Source organism: Sminthopsis crassicaudata, chromosome 1 (genome assembly GCF_048593235.1).
Source record: "Sminthopsis crassicaudata isolate SCR6 chromosome 1, ASM4859323v1, whole genome shotgun sequence".
Lineage (NCBI taxonomy): Eukaryota > Metazoa > Chordata > Mammalia > Dasyuromorphia > Dasyuridae > Sminthopsis > Sminthopsis crassicaudata.
In genome coordinates this window covers 732,014,620-732,037,570 of record NC_133617.1, presented here as the reverse complement: position 1 = coordinate 732,037,570, position 22,951 = coordinate 732,014,620, and the positions used below count along the sequence as shown (strand labels likewise).

Below are 22,951 nucleotides of genomic sequence, written 5' to 3'. Positions count from 1 at the left end.
TTTTACAGATGAAAACACTGAAACACAGAGAATCTAATTTGCCCTAGATCATGTGTCTGGCAAATGGCAGAACTGATGCCAAGCCCGGGGTTCACTTTACTTTGTGCTCTAGTTTCAAATCCCATGACTACCGTGGTATTCTCCATATGAACTAAAAGCAATCTCTTAGCTTCTCAAAAGCATCATCATCAAAGCATTATCATCAAAGCATTTCTATAAAATTACTTATACTACTAAAGTCACGTGACTCTTGGGAGGTCCAAGGGACTTTCTAAACATTAAAACAAAGTATTATAGCTATTCAGATGAAGGACTGCTTTACTTGGGAGGTCCAGGGGACTTTCTAAACATTAAAACATAGTATTATAGCTATTCAGATAAAGGACTGCTTTATTTTGCACATGGTATTTAGAGGGTAATTGGACAGGTCAAATATTGATGGATTACAATGATATGCTTTCCCTTTCTTTCCATTTTTTTGGATAGCCATTTCTATTATTTCATCAGTCTAGAGAACAGCTATTGAGGTGGATCATTAAGAGATCCATATATTACTGTCTTAGAGATTTGCTTAAGTGCTTAGCCTAGGATCACACAGCTTGTATGTATCAGAGGAATCACCTGAACCCAGCTCACCTTGAATCCAAGGCTGTTCTTCTAATCTCTTATCTCTAATCTTCTAATCTCTAATCTCAGACAAGGCTTCCTGTCTGCTCTCTCTATCACTTTTCATAAAATATCAGTGTTTTAGCAAATCATACAAAGACAAAGCCTCAACCTGTAATTCTAGTGTGAAGGTCTTAGATAGCTATTTTGTAGTGGTCATATATAAGCCAACTCCATAAACATCAGCAGTGGCTTTAGCACATCTCCCCCTCCCCTTAAAATACTGCTGTCTAGGATTAAAGGATTACTGAAACTCTAAGATGGAAACTGAGTTCCTGGCAGGAACTGCTGGGTCACTAACCAGGACTGATTTGGAGCTGTGAATGAAAAAAGGCCTGTTTCCTTTCCCTAAAAAAATTTTTTCTTATTCTTTTCTTGAGCAAAAGTTTACTGTAGGAGAAATAATTTTTGGCAGAGTTAGAAGGGATCTGAGCTCTAATCCTGTTTCCACTATTAACTAGCTATGGGAGTTGTCTGACATGACTCCTTTGGTCAATTTCCTCACCATTGAATGAAGGATTTACTGAATGATGAGATTATCTCACTTCCCCTTTCAGCTTTGACATATTAACATCCCATGCCTTTTCTTTTTATTAAATTCTTTTTAGGATCAAAGATTTAGAGCTGGAAACATCCTTATTCCTCTTCTTTCAGATGAGGAAATTGAAACCATATAAAGGTTAGTTAGCTCAAGATCACCCAGGGAGTGGCCAGAACTCAGATGCACTGACACTAAACCTTGCACTCTTTCCATGGCTTTGTCTGGATCACCATTATGCTGGCTGTATCTCTTCCACTTTGAACAAAACTGACTAAGTGCATTGTCAATGGGAATAATATCAAAATAATAATTAGTAAGCATTATTGTATATATCTCTATTCTGTAATGTTTGCAAAATATTTTCTGTTTTATCCATTAATCTTGACAATGCTTTTATATACATGCCATTCTTACCCCATTTACAGTTGAGAAAAATTAATCTCAAGGGAGATATGACTTCCCATAACTCATAAACATGTGAGGTAGGATTTGAAGTCAAGTTTTCCTGATTCAAAGTCAAGCACTCTATCCACTGTACCATCTAGCTACCCAATTATTATATATGCCAAACCTAAATGGGCAATGTCTTAATGAATGAGACACGATACTTGATATGAAAGATATGCTGAACCAAATTTCTTATTTATTTAATGGTTTAAAAGGCACTTCAATTTTAGCACCTTATGGTACATTGGAGTTATCACAGAATCACAGAAAATTAAGTAGAAAGAGACCTCAGAGACCATCTTGTCCAACCCATATGTAAACAAGAATCCCTTTAGGGCAGTGTTACACAATGAATAAATACTAGCTCTGGAGCCAAGGAATCTGGATTCAGTTCCTGCCTTTGACATTTGATACTTGTGTCACATATGGAAAGACTCCCTGGTCTCAATTTTCTCATCTGTAAAATGAGGACATTGATCTAGATTACCTTTGAGTCTCCTTCTGGATCTAGGAGCCTGTCAGCTTTTTAATACAGGGATTCATTTGTTGCATCATGGATTCTGTTGGCGGCAAAGTGAAACTAATAGACCCTTTCTTGGTGTATTTTTTTTTTCAAATTCATAATTGGAAGAAATATTGTATCTTGCTTAGAAGTTAGTGAAAATAAAGATGTATTTTATTTTTTGCCTCTTTGAGTTCATGAATCTCTTGAAATCTTTCCACAGACCTCTTGAGTCTATGATTATCAGGTAAAGAATGTGCTCAAAAACAAAACCCCAAATGTTGTCTTTTTTTTTCCTTTCTTTACTTAATAGCATTTTTTTTCAACTCCATGTAAAGATAGTTTTTGACATTTATTTCTATTAGATTTTGAGCTCCAATTTTTTCTCCCAGTATTGTATTGCTGGATCAAAAGATATGCATGGTTTTATAGCCCTTAGAGCATAGTTCCAAATTGCTCCAGGAATGGTTGGATCAGTTTACAATACAATACAAATACAAGTTGCCTTTGTCTAGTTAATAATAATTTAGAGCATTTTTCATATGACTATAGATAGCTTTAATTTCTTCATCTGAAAACATCTTGATCAGATCCTTTGACCACTTAAAAATTGAGGAACAACTTGTTTTCTTATAAACGTGATTCAATTCTCCATATATTTGAGAAATGAGGTGGTTATCAGAAATACCGGCTGTAAAAATTGTTTCCCAGTTTTCCTTCTAATCTTAGATACATCGATTTTGTCTGTGCAAAACCTTTTCAATTTAAAACACTCAAAATTATCTATTTTGCATTTCACAATGTTTCTATCTCTTGTGTGGTCATAAACTTAACTTATTCATAGATCTTATAATTAAACTATTCTTTTCTCTCCTAATTAAACTATTCTTTACTCTCCTATATATATGTCTAAATCATGTACCCATTTTAACTTTATCTTGGTAAAGGGTACAAGACATTGATGTATGGAAAGTTTCTGCCATACGATTTCCTAGTTCCCAGAAACTGGAATTCTTTGGTATATTAAACAATAGATTACAATGTTCTTTTATTACTGTGTCTTATGTACCTAACCAATTTCATTGCCTTAGCATTCCATTTTTTTGCCTGTATAAAATAGTTTTGACAATTTTTGGATTTGGTACAGTTAAACAACTTTCCTTTGCTCTTTTTTTTATTAATTCTCTTGATATTCTTGACCTTTTGTTATTTCAGGTTATTTTTTTGTTCATTTTTTTCTGGTTCAATAAGATAATTTAGGATAGTTTAATTAACATGACTCCAAATAAGTAGATTAATTTAAGTAGAATTGTCATTTTATTATATTATCCCTGAAAGGAGCAATTGATAATTTCTAATTGTTTAGATCTGATTTTATTTGTGTGAGAAGTGTTTTGTAATTGTGTTCATATAATTCCTTGGTTTGTCTTGGCAGATGGACTCCAAAGTATTTCATAAATAGAATTTCTCTTTCTATCTCTTGCTGTTGGGCTCTGTTGGTAATATATAAAAAGTCTGATAATTAGTTGCATGGATTTATTTAATGTCCTGCAACTTTGCTAAATTTGTTAATTATATCAAGTAGTTTTTAAGTCGATTCTCTAGAATTCTCTAAGTATATCATCATATCATGTGCAGAGAATGATAGTTTTGTTTTCTCGTTACCTACTCTAATTTCTTCAATTTCTTTTTCTTCTTTTGTTGCTAATGCTAACATTTCTATTACAATATTGAATAATAATGGTGATAACAGGCATAATTGTTTCACCCTGATCTTACTGAGAAAGTTTCTGTATTATCACCATTACGTGTAATGCTTGCTGATGGTTTTAGATAGATCCTTCTTATCATTTTAAGGAAATTTCCACTTATTCCTATGCTCTCTAGCCTTTTTAATAGGAATAGGGTCTGTTTTTCTTAAAAATATCTTCTGTATCTAATAAGATAATCACATGATTTCTGTTAGTTTTGATATTGATATAGTCATTTATGCTGACAGCTTTCCTAATTTTAAGCTTACCTTGCATTCCTGGTACAAGTTCAACAGGTCATGGTGTATTGTATTGTTGATAAATTGCTATAATTTCTTTGTCAATATTTTATTTAAAATTTTTGTATCAATATTCATTAGGGAAATTGGCTTATAATTTTCTTTCCCTGATGTGGTTCTTGTTGACTTAGATAACAGTATTATATTTGTGTCATAAAAAGTAGTAGGGATCCTTTTTCACAAATTTTTCCAAATATATCATATAGTATTGGAATTATTTTTTCCTTAAAGGTTTGATAGAATTCATTTGTAAATTAATTTAGGCCTGAAGACTTTTTTTTTTCTCATGGAGTTCATTGATGGCTTACCCAATTTCTTTTTTATAAAAGGGAGTCATTTAAGTATTTTATTTCCTTTTCTTTTAATCTGAGAAAATCATATTTTTTATAAATATTCATCCCATTGTACTTAAATAGTCAGATTTATAGGCCATTTGGCAAATTAGCTCCTAAATATTGTTTTAATTGCCCCTTGGGTCATGGTGAATTAATTCTTTTGATTTTTAATACTGGTAATTTGTTTCTCTTTTTTTAAATTAAATTAACCAAAGGTTTATCTATTTTTATTGTGTTTTTCCTATAAAGCTAGATTTTAACCTTATCTATTAGTATAATAATTTTCTTACTTTCAAATTTATTAATTTCTCCTTTGATTTCCAGAATTTTTAATTTGATATTTAATTGGGGGGGGGGTTAATTGTGTGCCCAATTCATTGCCCTTCTCTTTCTCTATTTTGTCCATGTAAACATTTAGAGATTTAAAATATTCCCTAAGAAATTCTTTGACTGCATCCCATGAGTTTTGGTATGATGACTCACTTTTTTTCTTTTTCATGAAATTTTTAAATGTTTCTATGATTTATTGTTTGACTCACTCATTCTTTTTCAGATTAGATTTTTTAGATTCCAACTTGTTTTTAGTCGATCTTTCATGATCCTTTATTATATATAATTTTTAATCTCATCATGATCTGAAAAGGATGCACTTAATATTTTTGCCTTTCTACATTTGGTTGTGAGGTTTTTATTGCCTTATTCATGGTGAATTTTTGCATACCAAAAATATTCTCTTCCATTAGTATTTGTCACAATGTGGATGTTTAGGTCATTTGAGTGAAAAAACACTATTATGTTTGTCTAATTATTAGTTTGTCTAATATTTTTGAGTAAACTGAAATAATTTCCACTCATTTTTAATGTTCTTTTAAATCTCTCTCTTTTTTTGTCTCAGCTTTTTGCAATCTTTGCATTTGCAACATGTGGTGGTTATTCTGGCGCATTGAGGCTGAGCGTGGATTGTGCCAACAAAACCGAGAGTGACCTCAGCATCGACATAGATTTTGCCTATCCTTTCAGGTAATTCCTCGTGTTCTTTAAAAAGTTTGCTCTCCTCTCCTTATGTTAAATTCAATTGAATTTAGAAGTTCAATGAATGCCTGGGGATTTCCTTGGGTAATAACCTAAACCTAGAGAATATTTGAGAGACTCTTTACTTTTCCTAAGATCTAGATATGAAGTTAGAAATAGCCTCTAAGGTCATATAGTCTGCCCTCCATTATTTTTACAGATAAGAATTAGCTAGTGTCATAAAGACATTTAATTGCAGATCCAAATTCAAATTCAGGTTCTCTGACTGCAAATCTTCTGTTTTGTTTTGTTTTTCTATTATACCATAAAGAGGTAATATTTAAGGCCCGTCATAAATCATATTAGAAGCAGCCAGACAAGAAATTGCTAATTTAAGATTTAAAGGTCAGTCTGTTGATGAGTATACATAATGAAGAATATTGCTATTACTGTGGTACCCCCATGATTAGAAGGCAAATAAAAGCATTGGAAGTCACCTATAATATCCTATAATCATTTATAGTTTGTAGTGGTGAACGGTAGTTTAGGCAGTTCACAAATATACTAGAACTATTTAGTGAGTACTTTCAGCACCAAGGCAGATATAATTCTTAATTTTAGTTCTTTTCAAAAGACTCTTCAGATGACCATTTCCTGGTTTTGATTTTCCTAATTTTCTCCTCAAAAAACAAGTCATATCATAGAATCACAAACATAGAGCTGAAAGAGACTCAGAAGCCCTCTAGCCCAATCACCTCATTTTAAGATGAAAAAAGTGAAACCCCAGTAGTTTACATTTTGCTACCCAGTTCACACAAATAATCAAGTAAAAGTTAAGATTATAAATCAGTCAATGATCTTTACTATTGCTCTGCCACTTCTTATTCTTATTAGAAAACATAAATAAAGCATTAATCCAATCTATAACCTTGATAGTAATCCTATTAGAAACTGTTGTTTATCCTTTTGAAAGTTTATATCTTCCTAGGAGAAATTTTTGCTTCTTCATTTCCTGGCCATAACAATTGGTGAATCAAGTACTGACCATTTTTTAGACATAGCTAAGTACTCTCTTGTCCATTTTGGAACAATTTGGAACACCAAATTCCCAAGATTTTAAAATGCTGATGAATTTGTTCCATGAGTATCATTCTGAAAAACATCTAAGTTACTCTAAACTGTTCCCATTCCTTTTATTATAATTATAGCTGAATGTGCTTTTTTTTAACTTTTCAAAGTCTTGTGATTTTATTCTTGGCATGAGTCTCAAAACTGAGTTGCCACCGGTTATGTCATCCAATTCAAAACAGTCATTTCAAAAACATTCATTACAGATGAATTTGGACAGTGAAATGCTGGCAATTTAAATCATTTAAAAGTTATTTTCTCCTAAGACATTAAAAGTTAATACTACTGACATTGGTTTTGATCTTAAAAAACCAAATGAGAATGTTTATTCATCAACTTCTGTCAACTTAGTTTATTGTGTACCAAAGAAGACAATAAAATCCACTGTCAAGTCATCTGAATAAAAACAATTAGTCTCTAAATGACATATGCAAGGAAGCCATATAATACGTTATCAGACAAGTATGTCAGAATATAGAATGATGTCATTTTAGGCAGCCTTAAGGGAGTAACAAAATGTATTTTCATTCTTTTACCAACAATGTCAATAGTGTACACCAAGGTGTCAAAGGGCAGTCCACAAACCAGCGAGTATTATTGAACAAGATTAAAATATAATTGGGAAAATTTTACCAAAATAAATAAAAATATAGTATAATATAGATATCAGTTTGTGACTTTCTAAGTCAATATGCTATTTGTGGCAATCTAGTTTTATTTGAGTTGGACATCACTGATGTACAGCAAGTAACTTAACTTCTATGGCTAAAATTCAAAGTTGTGAAGGAAAGCTATTCTTATAATAAGAGGAATTTAGGTTCAATGATATTTCATTTTTATCAACTATAAATAGATGAATTTTGAACTATAAAATTACTAGTTTTTAATTCTGTAGCTTTGTTAGGAAGATAAAATTAGGAGTTTTCAATATCTTCAGTGTTTATTTAATTATTATGATTATTATAATTCTCATATATTCCATTCAATCATTAGAAAAATCCAATTCCATGCTACTATCAGAAGTTTATTCATCAACTGACCAGTGTAGCATTAATAAGCATAATATAAAAAGAAGGGGTGAACTGTGGCAGCAAAGCCATGTTTGAAAGTATCCCATGGATATTCACAGCCAATAGAAGAATTGTAAGAGCTTTGCTTCATAGTAGCCCATTGGAATTATTCAATCAGTATTCATTGGCCTGAATGATGCCTGGGGTGGAATTCTCACTGATCCAAAACAGATTGCATCTCCAAAGGCAGGCACAGAGGAGTTTAAATGAATTAATAAATTAACAGGAAGCATTCATTAAGGGCTTATTATGGCTCAAGAAGTGGTATTTATATTCCTACTTCTTGGGCCATAATAAGCCCTTAATGAATATTATATATATATATATATATATATATATATATATATATATATATATATATACACACACACACATATATATGTATGTATATATGTATATGTATATATACATATATCATTATATATATGCATTATGTTATATATTCTAAACATCATGTATATGTATATATAAACATATACATTACAAACATTATATGTGTGTGTGTGCATACATACACAATTGAGTCTGGAATTTCTTCACAGAAATTCTTAGCTGAAGATTATCCAAGAGAGAGAATGCCAGCCAATAGGATCAGATATTTAAAGCTAAAAAAAGCCTAGAGACCATTGAATTCCCATTTTACAGATTAAGAAACTGAGGCACAGAAAAGTTCAGTGACTTTCCTATAATATCTTATAATAATTTATACTTTGTAGTGGTGAATGGTAGTTTGGGCAGACAAGGTAAGCTTACTTACTGTTTACATACATGCTAGTACCTATATCTCCATGGTATTTAGGTCTATCATCTGCCCAGTATCACGCAGATAACTAAGGGTCTAAGGCAGGATCTGAAACCAACTTGTCCTGACTCTAGATCTAGTGTAGTATCATTTCCACCTGCCATAAGGTACAAAAGGAATACTAATCAATAAATAGCTAACATCAAGTGAAAATCTGTGTGTGTGTGTGTGTGTGTGTGTGTGTGTACACACACACATACATATTCCACAAATGGTAAATTTAGGGGATATGTTTTTCTAAATCTGAAATAAAATCTATACATGATGTAGTCAATAGAGAGCTAGTTTTGGAGTCAGAAAGACTAACAAAATATTAAAAATTGACGTCATGATCGCTGCTGTTTATCTATTTTTTTCTACATGACTAATAATTTCAGGAGTGTCAAGATCTCTCTAAGTTCTCCATTTGGTTGTCAGGGTTTATCCTATCTCTTTTAGATCAATTTCTATCATCTCCAGGGCTATTTTAATCACTCTCCCACTGAGACCAAGACTCATTCACTGCATTGAATCACCCCCACTCAGAGAATCCTAACTGATAATCATGTTGATTCAGCCCTGCAGGTGGAAGGGCAGAGGAGATGATGTCACAAACCACTTCTGAATATTTGAAAATGACTGATCTTTGCTGCTGTTTTGTCCTTTGGGCTCAAAGTAAACCAAAATGACGCAATAATGTTGGGGTCAACATAAAATGTGACTGTTCAGACCAATATAAACTTAGAATGCTCCATCACAGGTTGGGAACAAATAATCTATATAAGAATGAATAAGTTTAGAGTCCCACTGGTCTCCCACAGATCTCACCAAGTCTGAGTTTACTGCAGAACAATAACTTACATTATTCTTTGCCAACTAGAGGATGCTTGCAATCTTCAATTTCTTCCAAGATTAAATTAGTAATTACTGCTCTAGGTCAATAATAATAAAGTTTGTGACTCACAGGGAAGAGAAAGATACCTTTGGATATTATAATAGGTTTTACCAATAATGCTATTTTTCTCTCTGACCACCACCCACCATGTAATACCCTTAACTGTGGCAAGTCTATGTTAATTGTCCCATATTTATTAGTGTACTTTGAAACTCACTTTTTTTTTTGCTTTACTGAGAAATTATTATTTTCCAATCTATATAATCTGATCTTTAAAGTAAAACAATGAAATCTTCTGGGACCTCAGAGATTGTTTCACCAAAAAGAATTTGAAAAGAGAGGAATAATGGCACATGTCACTGTCAACGTTTCTTTCCCAGTTACTCCTTTTACTGTGTTTTGGAACAGGAGGGAAAATTGATGAAGAGATACGAGCACTGAAAGTGGCTTTATTTAGCCCTGGCTCAACAGACAGCCCCTCTGATCACTGCCAATTTTATCAACTTGGTTTATGATTTTCTGACTTTCAGAATGGGCATAAGTGGATAAAAAATAAGAAAGGTACAATATTTGCTGCTCTACATTTGTGTTCAAAGTAGACCAAAATGATGCAATAATGTTGTGGTCAACATAAAATGTGACTGTTCAGACCAATATAAACTTAGAATGCTCTATCACAGGTTGGGAACTGCCAAGACTATCAGAAATAGTATTTCATTTCTAAGATCTATAGCTTATGCAATCACTCAAAATGTCAGAAAATATAGGTTTGAGGAGTGCCTTGCAGATGATCTTCCAATAGCTTTCTTTATGATTCAAGTAGATCATGTATTAAAAGTTTTTGTAAGCATAAGACCCAATATAAATATGATCCATTACTGTTAAAATCTCTTGATAATTGATTTTCAAGGTATAGAGCAAATAATTTCCTGTTTCTTGCTTCTTTCTCTGTAAAAGAAAAGTATTTGATGATATTATTCCTGTAATAGCTTCAAATTCCAAATCTATGATCCCCATTATCAGATCTTTGGAAATTTTCCACTTGAAAAGGTCTATAATCACGGATGATCACCAAATCTCACGATGGTAGAGATGATGCTATCATTGTTGTTTTGGGGATGCTGTAGTCTATGTTTTCAAAGTGCCTGCTCCTCACTAAAATTGTATGATAAGTTGTAGTGAATCAGAGTTAGAAGTTGTCCCAGTGATTATCAATTATATCCTATACCTAAATTGGAATCCCTTTAATAGCTTCTTCAACAAATAATATCTCATATCTATTGAAATTCCTTGAGTGAAGTGAGAACTCTTGCAGTGACCCATTCTACTTTTAGAACTATCTAAATATCCAAGTTTTATTTTTCCCTGCATCCTTAATTAGGTCGGAGAGTAAAAACCTCTTTATGAATTTTAGACATTTTCCTAACTTGTGGCTGAGATAATTGTGAATGTGCTAATAACTTTTTATTTGCTGTAGGTGCCATGAAAAAGCCAAGAAATGAACTGAGAGGATTGAGGGCCATTATATAACCCCTAAACTGAATGAAAACTAACTTTTAAAAAAGTTACATTTTATATAGATATGTGTATCTATGTATAGCATCATCTCTACCATCATGAGATTTGGTGGTCATCCATGATTACAGACCTTCACAAGTGCAAAATTTCCAAAGATCTGATAATGGGGATCATAGATTTGGAATTTGAAGCTATTACAGGAATCTATATACATATTATAAAAACCAGTAACTGATAAGTCTCTACAGAGGAGGCAGCAAGAGTGAATAAGAACAGGCTGGTCAACACTACCTTCCACAGACTCACCCTCTAGCAATAAAGTTGGTTACAAATGTTTCCTCGACATAACCATTGCTCCTAATTCTGCTATGCCAGCTTGATTGCTTCATCCATATAAATTTTTCCTCTAACTAGGTTTTGTACTAATGAAAAATTATGATACACTGCATAATAACAAAACAAAGCTCTTATTTCTGATACATTTCCATTAAACCTTCAGCATAATGCAATCAAAACAGAACTTGCTCTTGGAAAACAGAGAGCCTGGGTTCAAATTCTCACTCTGAATTTAGAACAATATTACCTTAAATAAGTCATTTTCTCTGAGCCTAGGGGATTTTTTGTTTTTGTTTTGTTTTGAATTTTATTCTGTCAGAATAAAAGCTTGGATAAGTTTATCTCTAAGAGTCTTTTCATTCTAAATCCTATGAATATGAGGACTGCAGCTTAGTCAGTATCAAGATAAAAGAATTCTGGGACACTGAGATAGGAGAGATCTTAATCATTTATATAACACCTACTATGTGCCAGGTATCTTGCAAAATATTTTTTACAAATATTTTCTTATTTGATGAAGAAAAGGAGATTGAAAGGAATTATTTCGCTTACCCAGCTGGGAAGTCTCTGAAGTTGTATTCAAATCCAGGTTTTCTTAACTTTAGTCCCAGCCCTCTATTTCCTATGTCACCTTACTATGTATTGATTATGAAAATTCATGATGACAAAAAGAGGATTGTAAGAAACAATACTGAAACTCAGAAATGAGATAAACTGACAAGACTGAAATAATCCACAGCTGGAAACAGGAGATCCATAGGCAAGCAGAGAATTCTAGGAGAGTCTGGCAATGGGCAATAGGCATGAATCTGTTCATACTGGCAAGAAAGTGACATTGAGTATTCTGAAAGAAATAGAAGTACCCATCATGGGGATTTAGATTGAGGAAAACCGAGCTACCCTGCAGAGAGGAATGGATAATAGTACCTTGGTCCTAGAGAAACCAAGATAATTAAAGAGACCAAGACAAGGCTTTAGATAATAGTGAAAAAGTAAAAAACCCAGATCCTGAAATGAGGGTTTAATATAATAAGGGAATCACGAGCATCAAGTCAGACCTTTCTGGCTGATTTGAGATTCGAGTACCATAGGTGGTATCACCGATATTTGTATTTTCCCTGGAGAGTGAGGGCAAGATCAAAGTGAATCTTTAATAGAACAAGTGATAATCAAGTGGCCTAAACTGTGAAAATTAGAATAATTTAGAAGGTGAAAAGTGATAGATCTTTACAGTGCCAAATAATATAGATCAGTGATTCCATCTTTTAAAATATAAAGATCCCTATTTAATATTTAGAAATGTTTCATGGATATCCTCACATGATAGTACGTAGAATAATAGCTAACATTTTTACTCCATTTCAATATTTATAAGCATATTATATAGATATGTATACATAAATTTCCACTAAACTGTCAATTTTGTTAGCTAGCTTCTATCATCATTCCTATTTTAGAGATAAGGGAGAAGGAAAGAGAAAAGAGTAATCATTTATATAACACATACTATGTGCCAGATACTGTGCTAAGAAATTTTTACAAATATTCTCTGATTTGATGAGGAAAAATGAGTTTGAGAGGAGTTATTTCACTTACTCAGCTAGGAAGTCTCTATAGCAGTATTCAAATTCAGGTTTTCTTGACTCTGGCTCCAGCCCTGTATTCCCTATGCCATCTAGCTGATTTATTATGCCCTTAGTATCTGTTGATTGTGAAAATTCATGATGACAAAAAGTTATGAATTGGGTAATGTTCATGAATGGTCTTATTCAATTTATAATAACAAATAGTATTTTTTTCTTACCAGATCTATTGATACAATCTGCTATAAGTGAAACACTTCATCTCATATTACAAACTTGTAGAGTTTTAGTTGCCTTGGATCCTGAAGGGTTAGGTGGCCTGCCCTTCATCTCCCATTTGTCAGAAGTAGGACTTGAACTTGATGCTTTATTCTTTTATTCATTATGGAAAAATGGGCATATTTATGTAAGTGGAAGAACTTTGCTGTGATGATAGGAGGTCCAATAGATTGTTTTCCCTCCTCCAATATTTAGGCAAAGAATATTTATATAATAAGGTCATCATTGAAGTTAAAAATCTGAGGGGATGCATGAGATTCAGAGAACACAGGAAGCTATGATGATCCCTGAGATGTAGAAGACAAATGCAGTACTGTACGGTGGAACGAAGGATGGATATGAAGTCAGAGAACTGAAATTCAGACATGAGCAGTGAGGCTGACTACCTGTGTGACTTTCAACAAATCACTTGATGACTCTGGGACTCCAAGTCTTCATGCATAAAAATGATGGAGCAAGGCTAAGATATCTAAGTTCTCTTTTGCTTCTAAGTCTAATATCCAAGAAAGGGAAATCCCTAACCTTAAATCAAAAAAGAGTCTGGGCTAGAGATCCTTTGTGAAGATGTTAAGGACTTGGGAAAAAATATTCATCAGTCTCTGTCTCTCTCTGTCTCTTTCTTTCTCTCTCTCTCTCTTTCTTTCTTTCTCTTTGTCTGTCTCTCTCTGTCTCTCTCTCTCTCTGATAACATGGACTCAGGAAAAATGATTTGGAGAAAAAAAGTTCTGACTAAAATCAAAAGAATTTGGTTCAAATTCTACCTTTTATACTCATTTCAAGCAAATTATTCAATTTACCTATGCCTGTTTCCTTATTTGTAAAAGAAAGGGGTTTAGATAGATAAGCTTTGAAGTTCCTTCCATCTTTAGATATATGAACTAATGACTTAGTGTCACTGAATATTTTAGTAGGGTGAACTTTCCCATGAATCCCTTCCTCACTTCACCCCAATCATTTGTAATGATATTACGTGTCTGCAATCTTTTTGTCCAGCAGTTAGCTCAATCTATTTCTAAAATTTCTAAAATTCTAAATTTATAAACTGCTTATGAGTATTCCTTATGACAAAGCTTACAGAGTGACTACAATCTCTCTCTTTCTGTCTCTCTCACACACATGCATACATACATACACATACACACACACACACACACACACACACACACACACACACACACACAGTGAAGGAAAGAAAATAAAAACACAAAGAAGCCAAATAACTCATGCTAGGCCATGCAACAAACTCCCAGTCAGATTGGGACTTGAAGCAAAGGGTTTGGAATCCTAATCCTTTGCTTATCCCACTAAGCCTCATGGTGTCTAATTAGAGTAGAATTGAGATAATTTCCACTAATGACTAGGAGACCCATTATAGATGATTGAAATTAGTGGATTAGTGAACAACAAAACAATGTGATAGTAATATCAGGAATATGGTACCAAATTAACTTCACAGCACTGACATCTTAGAAATCGTCACAAATGTCAACAATAAATAGTGCTTGCACATGGTATGGACTTAATAAATGTTCAATTTTGGGAATCACAGAATTTGAGGGCCTTAGAGGCCATCTAGCCCAATTCATACCACCAGAGTAATCTATATTAAAATGCACTAGACAAATTATTATCCAGATTTTAGCTTGAAAAAGAGGGGAGCCTACTCTTTTTAAGGAAGAGGAGCTCACCATCTCTCCAGTAGCTGCTCATTCCATTTTGGAGCTACTCTAATTATTAGAAAGCATTTCCTAACCGAGTCTAAATTTTCCTCTTTGTAATTCCAACCCATTACTCATTATTCTTCTATTGTCAAACAAGTCTAATTCCTCTTCCATATGGTATCCCTTCAAATATTTGAAAACAGCTATTAGGTCTCACTTCAGTATTTCTTTTCCAGGATAAAAAAGCCCTATTTCCCAAAGTAATGCTCATATGATACAGACTTTCCATCTTCACGTGATCCCCTCTGAAAGGTTTCTGTCTTATCAATGCACTTCTTAAGTCACGTTATTCAAAAGTAACTATAACACTTCAGATGTGCTCTAACGAGAGCTTTCATATTTTTTGGAGGAATTATTAAATCCTTTTCCCCAGAAGATATGCTTATCTTAAGGCAGCCTAAAATAATATTAGCTTTTTGTAACTATCTTATAACCCTGATGTTTCATAAGGAGTTTGAGATTTACTGAAGTCTGAGGTCTTTTTTACACAGATTATTGTTTAACTCTGTTCCCCCTTTCTATACCTAGTAAAGTTGCTAAATAGCACAGAATCAAAAGCAGATTCCTGGAGAATTCTGTTGGAAATTCTCATCACACTGACTTCAAATTAATAAAAACTCATCTTTGAGTCTAGCCATTTGACCAGTTTGGATTCCATCTAGTTTATAATCTATTTTGCACCTTTCTGTCTTATCCACAAGATGACAGATGTTATCAAATGCTTTGTTAAACTCTAGACAAACAATAGATAAGCATTTTCCTCATTTACCAGTTTAGCCTTCCTGTCAAAAAAAGAACATAAGGTGAATGTAGCACAGCTGGCTCACGGTTAAGTCATAGTGTCTCTCTATAATGAAGAATTTCCTTTCCAGATATTCACTCTTTTTAATGATCAAGTCCAAAATTTTCCCAAGAATCAAACTTATGCTCACCAGAGTTTACCTTTTATTATTTTTTAAAGCTGCTCTCTACAATATAATGGTACTTATTCCATTTTCCCAGTCTTTCAATTATCTCTGACAATGGTTCCACAATGACATCTCCCAGTTGTTTTTTCTTTTATATTAGAGATGTTGTGAATCTCAGCCAGCAGAATTGGTCTAAACTAATGAGGTGCTCCCTTCCTAGCTTTTTAATTATCTCAGGTAAAACAATTTCCTGTAAACCATTTTTATTCTGTTATTTCCAGTGCAAAGGTTATTCTCCATAGCAAAGAAACAGAAGGGAACTCTTTAGTTAGTTATTACTATTTCCTCTACCCCAATCAGAGGCCTTCTCTCTTAGCCTCCTTTCCTCCCAAGTAACTTTCAAAATATTTGTTGTTGTTGTTTTGCTCTCGGTTTGCATTGCCGGTCTCATCATTCTGAGACTTAGAACTTCTAGCACTATTTTAGAAGATTGCCAATCTATGCTGAACTTCCATTGCCCACCCACTTCCATTTTCTGAACATTTCTCTTTTTTTTTAAATCTGAGTTAGTTGAATTGAATCATCTACTGAGCTGCTGGTCTGTCTCCTATTCTTCACCTGCAATTGCACTCTCACTTGGACCAAAAAGCATTCTCTCTCCCACTGTGTCATAGCCTACTCAGTTTTGCAACTTTCCCCTCAGGCTGAGCTTAATTAGTGAGTAAAAATAAAGTCTTTTAAAGGGCACAACTTCCACCAGATCATGTTTCATATCCATCCATGTCAAGCCCCTGGGGATGTCTTGCCATCTGCCACATGGGTATCATCCCCTGTTTTCTTTTTCTTGTACTAGGAATAGTAATCCACTCATGCTGCCATGGATGTGAAAAGTCTAGAAAATCTACTGCTCCATAATCCCATCTACCTTTTCAGTGATTCCCAAGCCAGGACAACCTTTCTTATCCAATCAATACTCTTTTATATGTGCTATCTCCTCCATTTGCATCTAAGCTTCTTGAAAGGAAAGACTATCACACTGAGGTTTGTATTCTTGGTTAAGAATGATTGAAAGCATTTGCTTTTTTGTTCATTTAGTAAATACTTATTAAATGCTTCTATTTAAAAGAAATTAAACTGGGGAATCAAGAGATATAGATAGCAACAAACAAACAAACAAACAAAAGAACTCATTTGTCAGTCCCAGTTCTCCCTCACAGAAAAACTAGAATTAGAGTTTAAAAAAACTATTGGGGTTTCCTTCATCCATTGGAGCAAAATTAAGCAACTTCTACCTCAAAACAACTGATCTCAGTCCCTTGTAAGTATGACTAATTTGTAAAATATGAAGTTACCAAAAAATGTTTCCTTCTTACACACCACCTTCCATGGCTCCCTATTCCAGACCTGCTCCTCCCCATCCTGTCTAGAGTTGGCTTACCCAGCAATGGTGTCCTGACTCCACAAGAAATATACCCATAGAGGCTGAAGTCTACTCCTGCAAAAGCCAGTGTGCCAGTGTGTCTGTCTGTCTGTCTGTCTGTCTGTCTCTCTCTCTCTCTCTCTCTCTCTCTCTCTCTCTCTCTCTCTCTCTCCCTCCCTCCCTCCCTCCCTCCCTCCCTCCTCTCTCTCTCTCTCTCTCTCTCTCTCTCTCTCTCTCTCTCTCTCTCTCTCTCTCTCTCTGTCTCGGTTATGAGACTTTGAATCCCTACCAGGGCATTTTGTGATATTCTAGAATTGCTAATTTTGTCTCTGGTAGTTGCCATAAGCTAATAACCAGAAATGCATTCTCAATGACCTCTGACATCAATAAATTGCTTACAAAAATTGGGAAGTAGCTAGTTCCTATAGTCATGTTTCAATTCACTGCAAAGATTCAATATGCTATTTAAGAAGCAATTTTTGTGAGTTTTCCGCACCCCTTCTTCCCACCAGGCAATGAAAACAAAAGCTTACATCAGAATAAAAATATTTTATTTTTGCATTTAGAGTTAGCTGTCTCCTTAATAAAGTCCTCAGCCAGGAAATCGAGGAGTTCCTCAGCACGAAGCATGTGCTCTGAGGAATGATGGAGGGTTATAGTCTCCTTCTGCAGATAGATTAAAAAACAACCACAACAAGGCCCCAGTGCATAAATATTCTGTTTGGAACAAAGCGTGCTGCGGAGGAAATAAATGTAAGGACCTTATGTTGGGCAAGACTAAATGAAAATGGGATGTGAATTGCTTTCTAGCTTTAGTTCATCACTAGTGCCCAGATGACTGTGTTCTATAATTTTAAAAATCACTTCAATTTTCAACACAGTGCCTGTAGCCAAATCATCGGTGGGTTCTCACGCACTTTCCATAATGCTTTCTGGAAGGGAAATAGAAGGCAGAATCAAGTAAGCAGACGAGCAAAAATTTAAAAAGTCCATTCAGCCTTTCTCTAAGAGTGTTATATCCATGGGCAGAAGTCTTCACTGACGTGAGGACTTTTGGTTTCCAGTCTACATGGACATCCCTCCACTGCATCCCTCAGCAATCAATGAGCATTGGGGTTAGCAACTCATGCTTGAAAAATGGCTTAGTTAAGTGATCTGCTTGGACAGCTCCACTTGAATGTCCCAGAGTGCCTCAAACCTAACATGAGTCAGCTAAGGGGCATTGTGAATAGATTACTAGACTTGGAGCAAGGAAGACCTGAGTTTAAATCCTACCATATGTGATGACTTGTTTTGTGACCCTGACAAATCACTGATCTGATCTTTACCTGTTTTCCCATCTATAAAAATAGGAATAATAGAAATACTTCCCCCACAAGATTGGAATTCAAATTACATAATGTATATAAACCATTATGCAGATTTTAATGGCATATAAATGTTAGCCATTATTACTGCTATATATATATGCAGAATAAAGTTCATTGTACATGCCTGCAAATTTAACCCCTTAATTTTAGGATACTTAGGCACAGAGGGATTCAATGATTTGACTGGGGTCACTTAAGTAGTCTCTGAGGCAGGATCTGAAATCAAGATGTCCTGACTCCACTTGCCATGATGCACAAGAGGAATTCTGATTATTATCTGACATCAAGATATGTGTGTGGGGACTCTAAGTGGCACAGTGGATAAAGCACCAACCCTGAAGTCAGGAGGATCTGAGTTCAAATCTGATTTCAGATACTTACCACTTCCTAGCTGTATGACCCTGGACAAATCACTTAACCCCAATTGCCTCAGGAAAAAAAGGTATGTGTATAAAAACACATTTCACATATAAATTTGAGGGGAATATAGGCTCATACTAAAACTGAAATAAATTCCATACGTGTGAATAGACACATAAATCAACAATTAGATTGATTATTTCTGTGTAAAGATATGCAGAGAGAGTGGGACAAGGAAGGCGGAGAGGGAAAGAGAGAGGGAAGAAATGGAGAGGGAGGAGAAAGGGAGGAAGAGTTAGGGAGAGAAAGGAGAGATGGAAGAAGAAAGATAAAGAGGGGGAGAAAAGGAGAGAGGGGAGGAAAAAGGGAGAAAGGGAAGGAAGAAGGGAGGAAGGGAGGGAAGAAGGGGGGAAAGGAGGGAGAAGGGAAAAAAGGAGGGAGGAAGGAAAGAAAGGAGGAAAGAGAGAAGGGAGGGAGGAATAAAGGAAAAAAGATAGGGAGAGGGAGGGAAAAGTTCCCTACTTCTAACTTACTCTTCTCTGATGGAAATTTAGGATACAAATCAGTTGTCCTAAAACACAAATGACCCTGCCTGTTTTTTTTAAACCTATTCAGAAATCTTGAAGGACTTTCAACTTTTGACAAATTAAGGTGGTAAGTCCTTACTCTAATATTAAAATAAAAAATTAAACAACAATCTAAAGTCTGTTTCTCCCTTCCTTTCCATATCACTATGCTATATATCCCCTCCCTTCCAGTCAAACAAGCCTACTACTATTTCCTGTACAAACCATTCAATTTCTAAACTCTGTGCTTTTATAAAGACTCCCCCCATGTCTGGAATATGCTCACTCCTCATCTTTATATATTAGAAAGATGGATTCCTTTCAAGGGGCAACTCTACTTCCATCTGTTCTGTGATCCACCTCTTGTCCTAGTCTTTTTCACTATATGTTATCTGGACATCTTGAAATTACATTGCATTATTTAATACATGTATATATATATTTTCCCATCTATAAAAATAGGAATAATAGAAATACTTCCCCCACAATATTGTGTGTGTGTGTGTATATATATATATATGTACATATGTTTGTATACCTTGTATTTACTTACCGAAACACATCAGACTTTGTTAAGTTCTTTGAGGACAAGGGCTGCTCTCAGAAGACAATTTTGGTCAGATGAAGATTGTTTGGGTTTTCTCCGAGATTCTTCCCAATTCTGAGACTCCGTTCTGGAGGAAAAAAAGAAATCGTGACTCTTTAGAGGACTGAAACTGGTTTTGGTGAAAAAAGAAAAAGCTCAATTAGCTTCTCAACAACAATAATAATTGCATATGAACTTGTGATTTTATCAGTATAAAGAATTCTCAATAAGGAAATTATCTGCACCAATGCAGTTGGGCAGCCTACTGGTCATTTATCTTCTAGAAAGTTATCTGGGGAACTGAGATGTTGAGTAGCTTATCCATTATAGAGGAAAATTTGTCAAGGATAAGATTTGTACCCAGGACTTCTCAGATAAAAGGTTAGCTTATTCATCCATAAACCAAACTATTTCTGGATTGAGAATAGTGCATATATTAAGGTTTATAAAGCACTTTGTTTCTATTTTAATTCCTTTTAATCTCATGATTTGTGGGTATTATTATCTCCATTTTACAGATATGGAAATTGAGATTCAAAGAGGTTAGGAAGTTCATTCACAGTTACAGTAAATGACAACATCCAGGCCTCCTAACATCATGGTAAGCATTCTTACCATACATACACATTACTTTCTCAAGTAGCAGATCTGGGCCCCAGATCTAGGACTTTGGACCCTGAAATCCATTCTTGTTTCCTTTATAGAAATGAATAGAACAAGGACATAATTCAAACTTTATTCTTATGTAGACAGTCCTGCTGGTTGGTGACATAGTTAGGGTCTTTCTCCAGAACATTTCTAGTATGCATCTTCTTCTCTTGTCCCACACTGGTCATACCCTAGGTCAGTTTTTTTTTTTTTTCAGTTCTTCCTTGAACCATTACCATTACAATAACTTCCTGGCTGGTAGCCCTACATCCAGACTCTCCTTTTCCAAATAATCCTTCATTAAGTTGACAATGGAATATTCCTAAAGTACAGAACTGATCATGTTAATCTTGAGCATCGCCCTAGAAAAAAATACAAACTTCTCTGCTTGGCACTTTCTCCAATCAATTATTTCAATATAGTTACTTGTAATTTTCAATCAATCAATTAACAAACATTTATTAAATACTTATTAAGTCTCAAGAACTATGCCAGAAACTGAATATACAGGGATAAAAAAAATTAAATAATTCCTCCATTCAAGAAGTTTATATATATTTATGGAAGAGGAATCAGAAAGATTTGAGCTGAACTCTTGCTCTAGACACTTCCAAGATGTGTGGCCCTGGAAAAATCACTTTACATCTTTACTCAGTTTCCTCATCCATAAAATATAAGTAATAGTAGTATCCACTTTATAGATTGTGAAACTCAAATGAAATATTTATAAAGCATATTCTAAACCTAAATTCTCTTACTATTATTATTACATTCAGAAAAAAATGTTAAAAGTTAAATACAAAATAGTTGTACTTGCTAAACAAAGTTGTATAGGAAAAAAGAGAGCTACTGAAGTTGACTGAGGAGGAAAGGGAATGACATGGTCAAATATGCATTTGTAGAAAATCACTTTGACATCTATATAAAGGTCAAAATAGCAAACTTGCTGCTTCCCAATATTTTGCTTTTTCCTGCTTCCTTGCCCCTACATAGGTCATCCCCCATTCTTGATACTCTTGATACATCTCTCTTCACCTCTGCCTTGCCTTCTTCAGGGGGTCTTTCCTTCTTTTTTCTAGCTGTTAACAACCTCCCCCCAATAATCTTGATTGACTTTGATTGAGTGGAATGAAAAAAAAAAAAAAACCTCATTTTCCTCAGTTCAAATCTGGCTTACCAGCTGTGTGCCCCTGCATAAGTCACTTAGCTTGGGTTATCTCAGTTTCCCCACTTGTAAAATGAGCTGAAGAAGGAAATGGCAAGCCACTCAAATATCTTTGCCAAGAAAAGCCCAAATGGTGTCACAAATTAGATACAACTGAAAAATGACTGAACAACAGTCCTTTCTATCCCACACACTAGGATATAAAAGTTCTTTAGGTACAGTGACTGTTTCATTTCTGTATCCTCAATGTCTAGCTATAGCAATATATGTTAACTCATTGTCATCAGTGTTGATTGTTTCATTTCTGTATCCCTGATGTCTAGCTATAGCAATGAATGTTAGCTCTTATTGCCATCAGTGTGAAATGATCACTATGTGAACACTTAGGTGAGCCAATTTAATGACATTTGTTTTTCTCTGAGACTTTTGTTTGCTTTCCCCTAGGTCACTTTTACTTTTTTCTATCTTTCTCCATGAAGGTACACCTACTTGGAGCTTCCAGGTCATTACTTCTGCTTATTAAGAAATCCCCTAACTTTTTCCCCCAGCATACATTAGAACCACTGGAACCGAATTGTCCACCTCAGCTTCTTCCCGATTCAGGGGAGCTGCATAAATTTGGGAGACAGAATTGCTGAAGCTTCAATGGGTAATGGGAAAGGCCTGAGGCAGCTGATGAAAGATAACTGCTTATTTTCCTATTGGCATTTCCCCATGCCTAGACAGTACAAACAGAAAGCATTAATTTTCATCAGGCGCATTGCTGCAAACTGTACTTTCATTTCCTTCTCAAATGTTCCACAAAAATCTTCATCTCTCAAACAGCTCCTGAATTTGTTCCAGCTTAGGCAGCAGCCAACTGCCCACGATCTCGCTAAAGTAATGTACAAAGAACAAGTATAATCACCCCTCACCCAAACCACCACAAATAATAATAGGGTCATAATTTAGGGATGAATGAGAACTGTCCATTCAGCTGATCTAATTACCCTCATTTTATACATGAGAAAACTCAAGCCCAAAGATGAATTGGAGGTTTCTACCACTTGTGTAACCCCAAGCAAG

General features: G+C 34.6%; 1 protein-coding gene across 2 annotated transcripts in view; it reads left to right on the top strand.

The window, feature by feature from the left end:
• Positions 1 to 22,951, top strand: part of SYNPR (synaptoporin) — a 375,540-nt gene that overhangs the window by 242,608 nt on the left and 109,981 nt on the right. For both annotated transcript variants that reach the window (XM_074284207.1, XM_074284206.1), the window contains one exon: positions 5,437 to 5,561. In XM_074284207.1, coding sequence (XP_074140308.1) covers positions 5,437 to 5,561 — 125 coding nt within the window. The remainder of the gene's footprint in view (positions 1 to 5,436; positions 5,562 to 22,951) is intronic.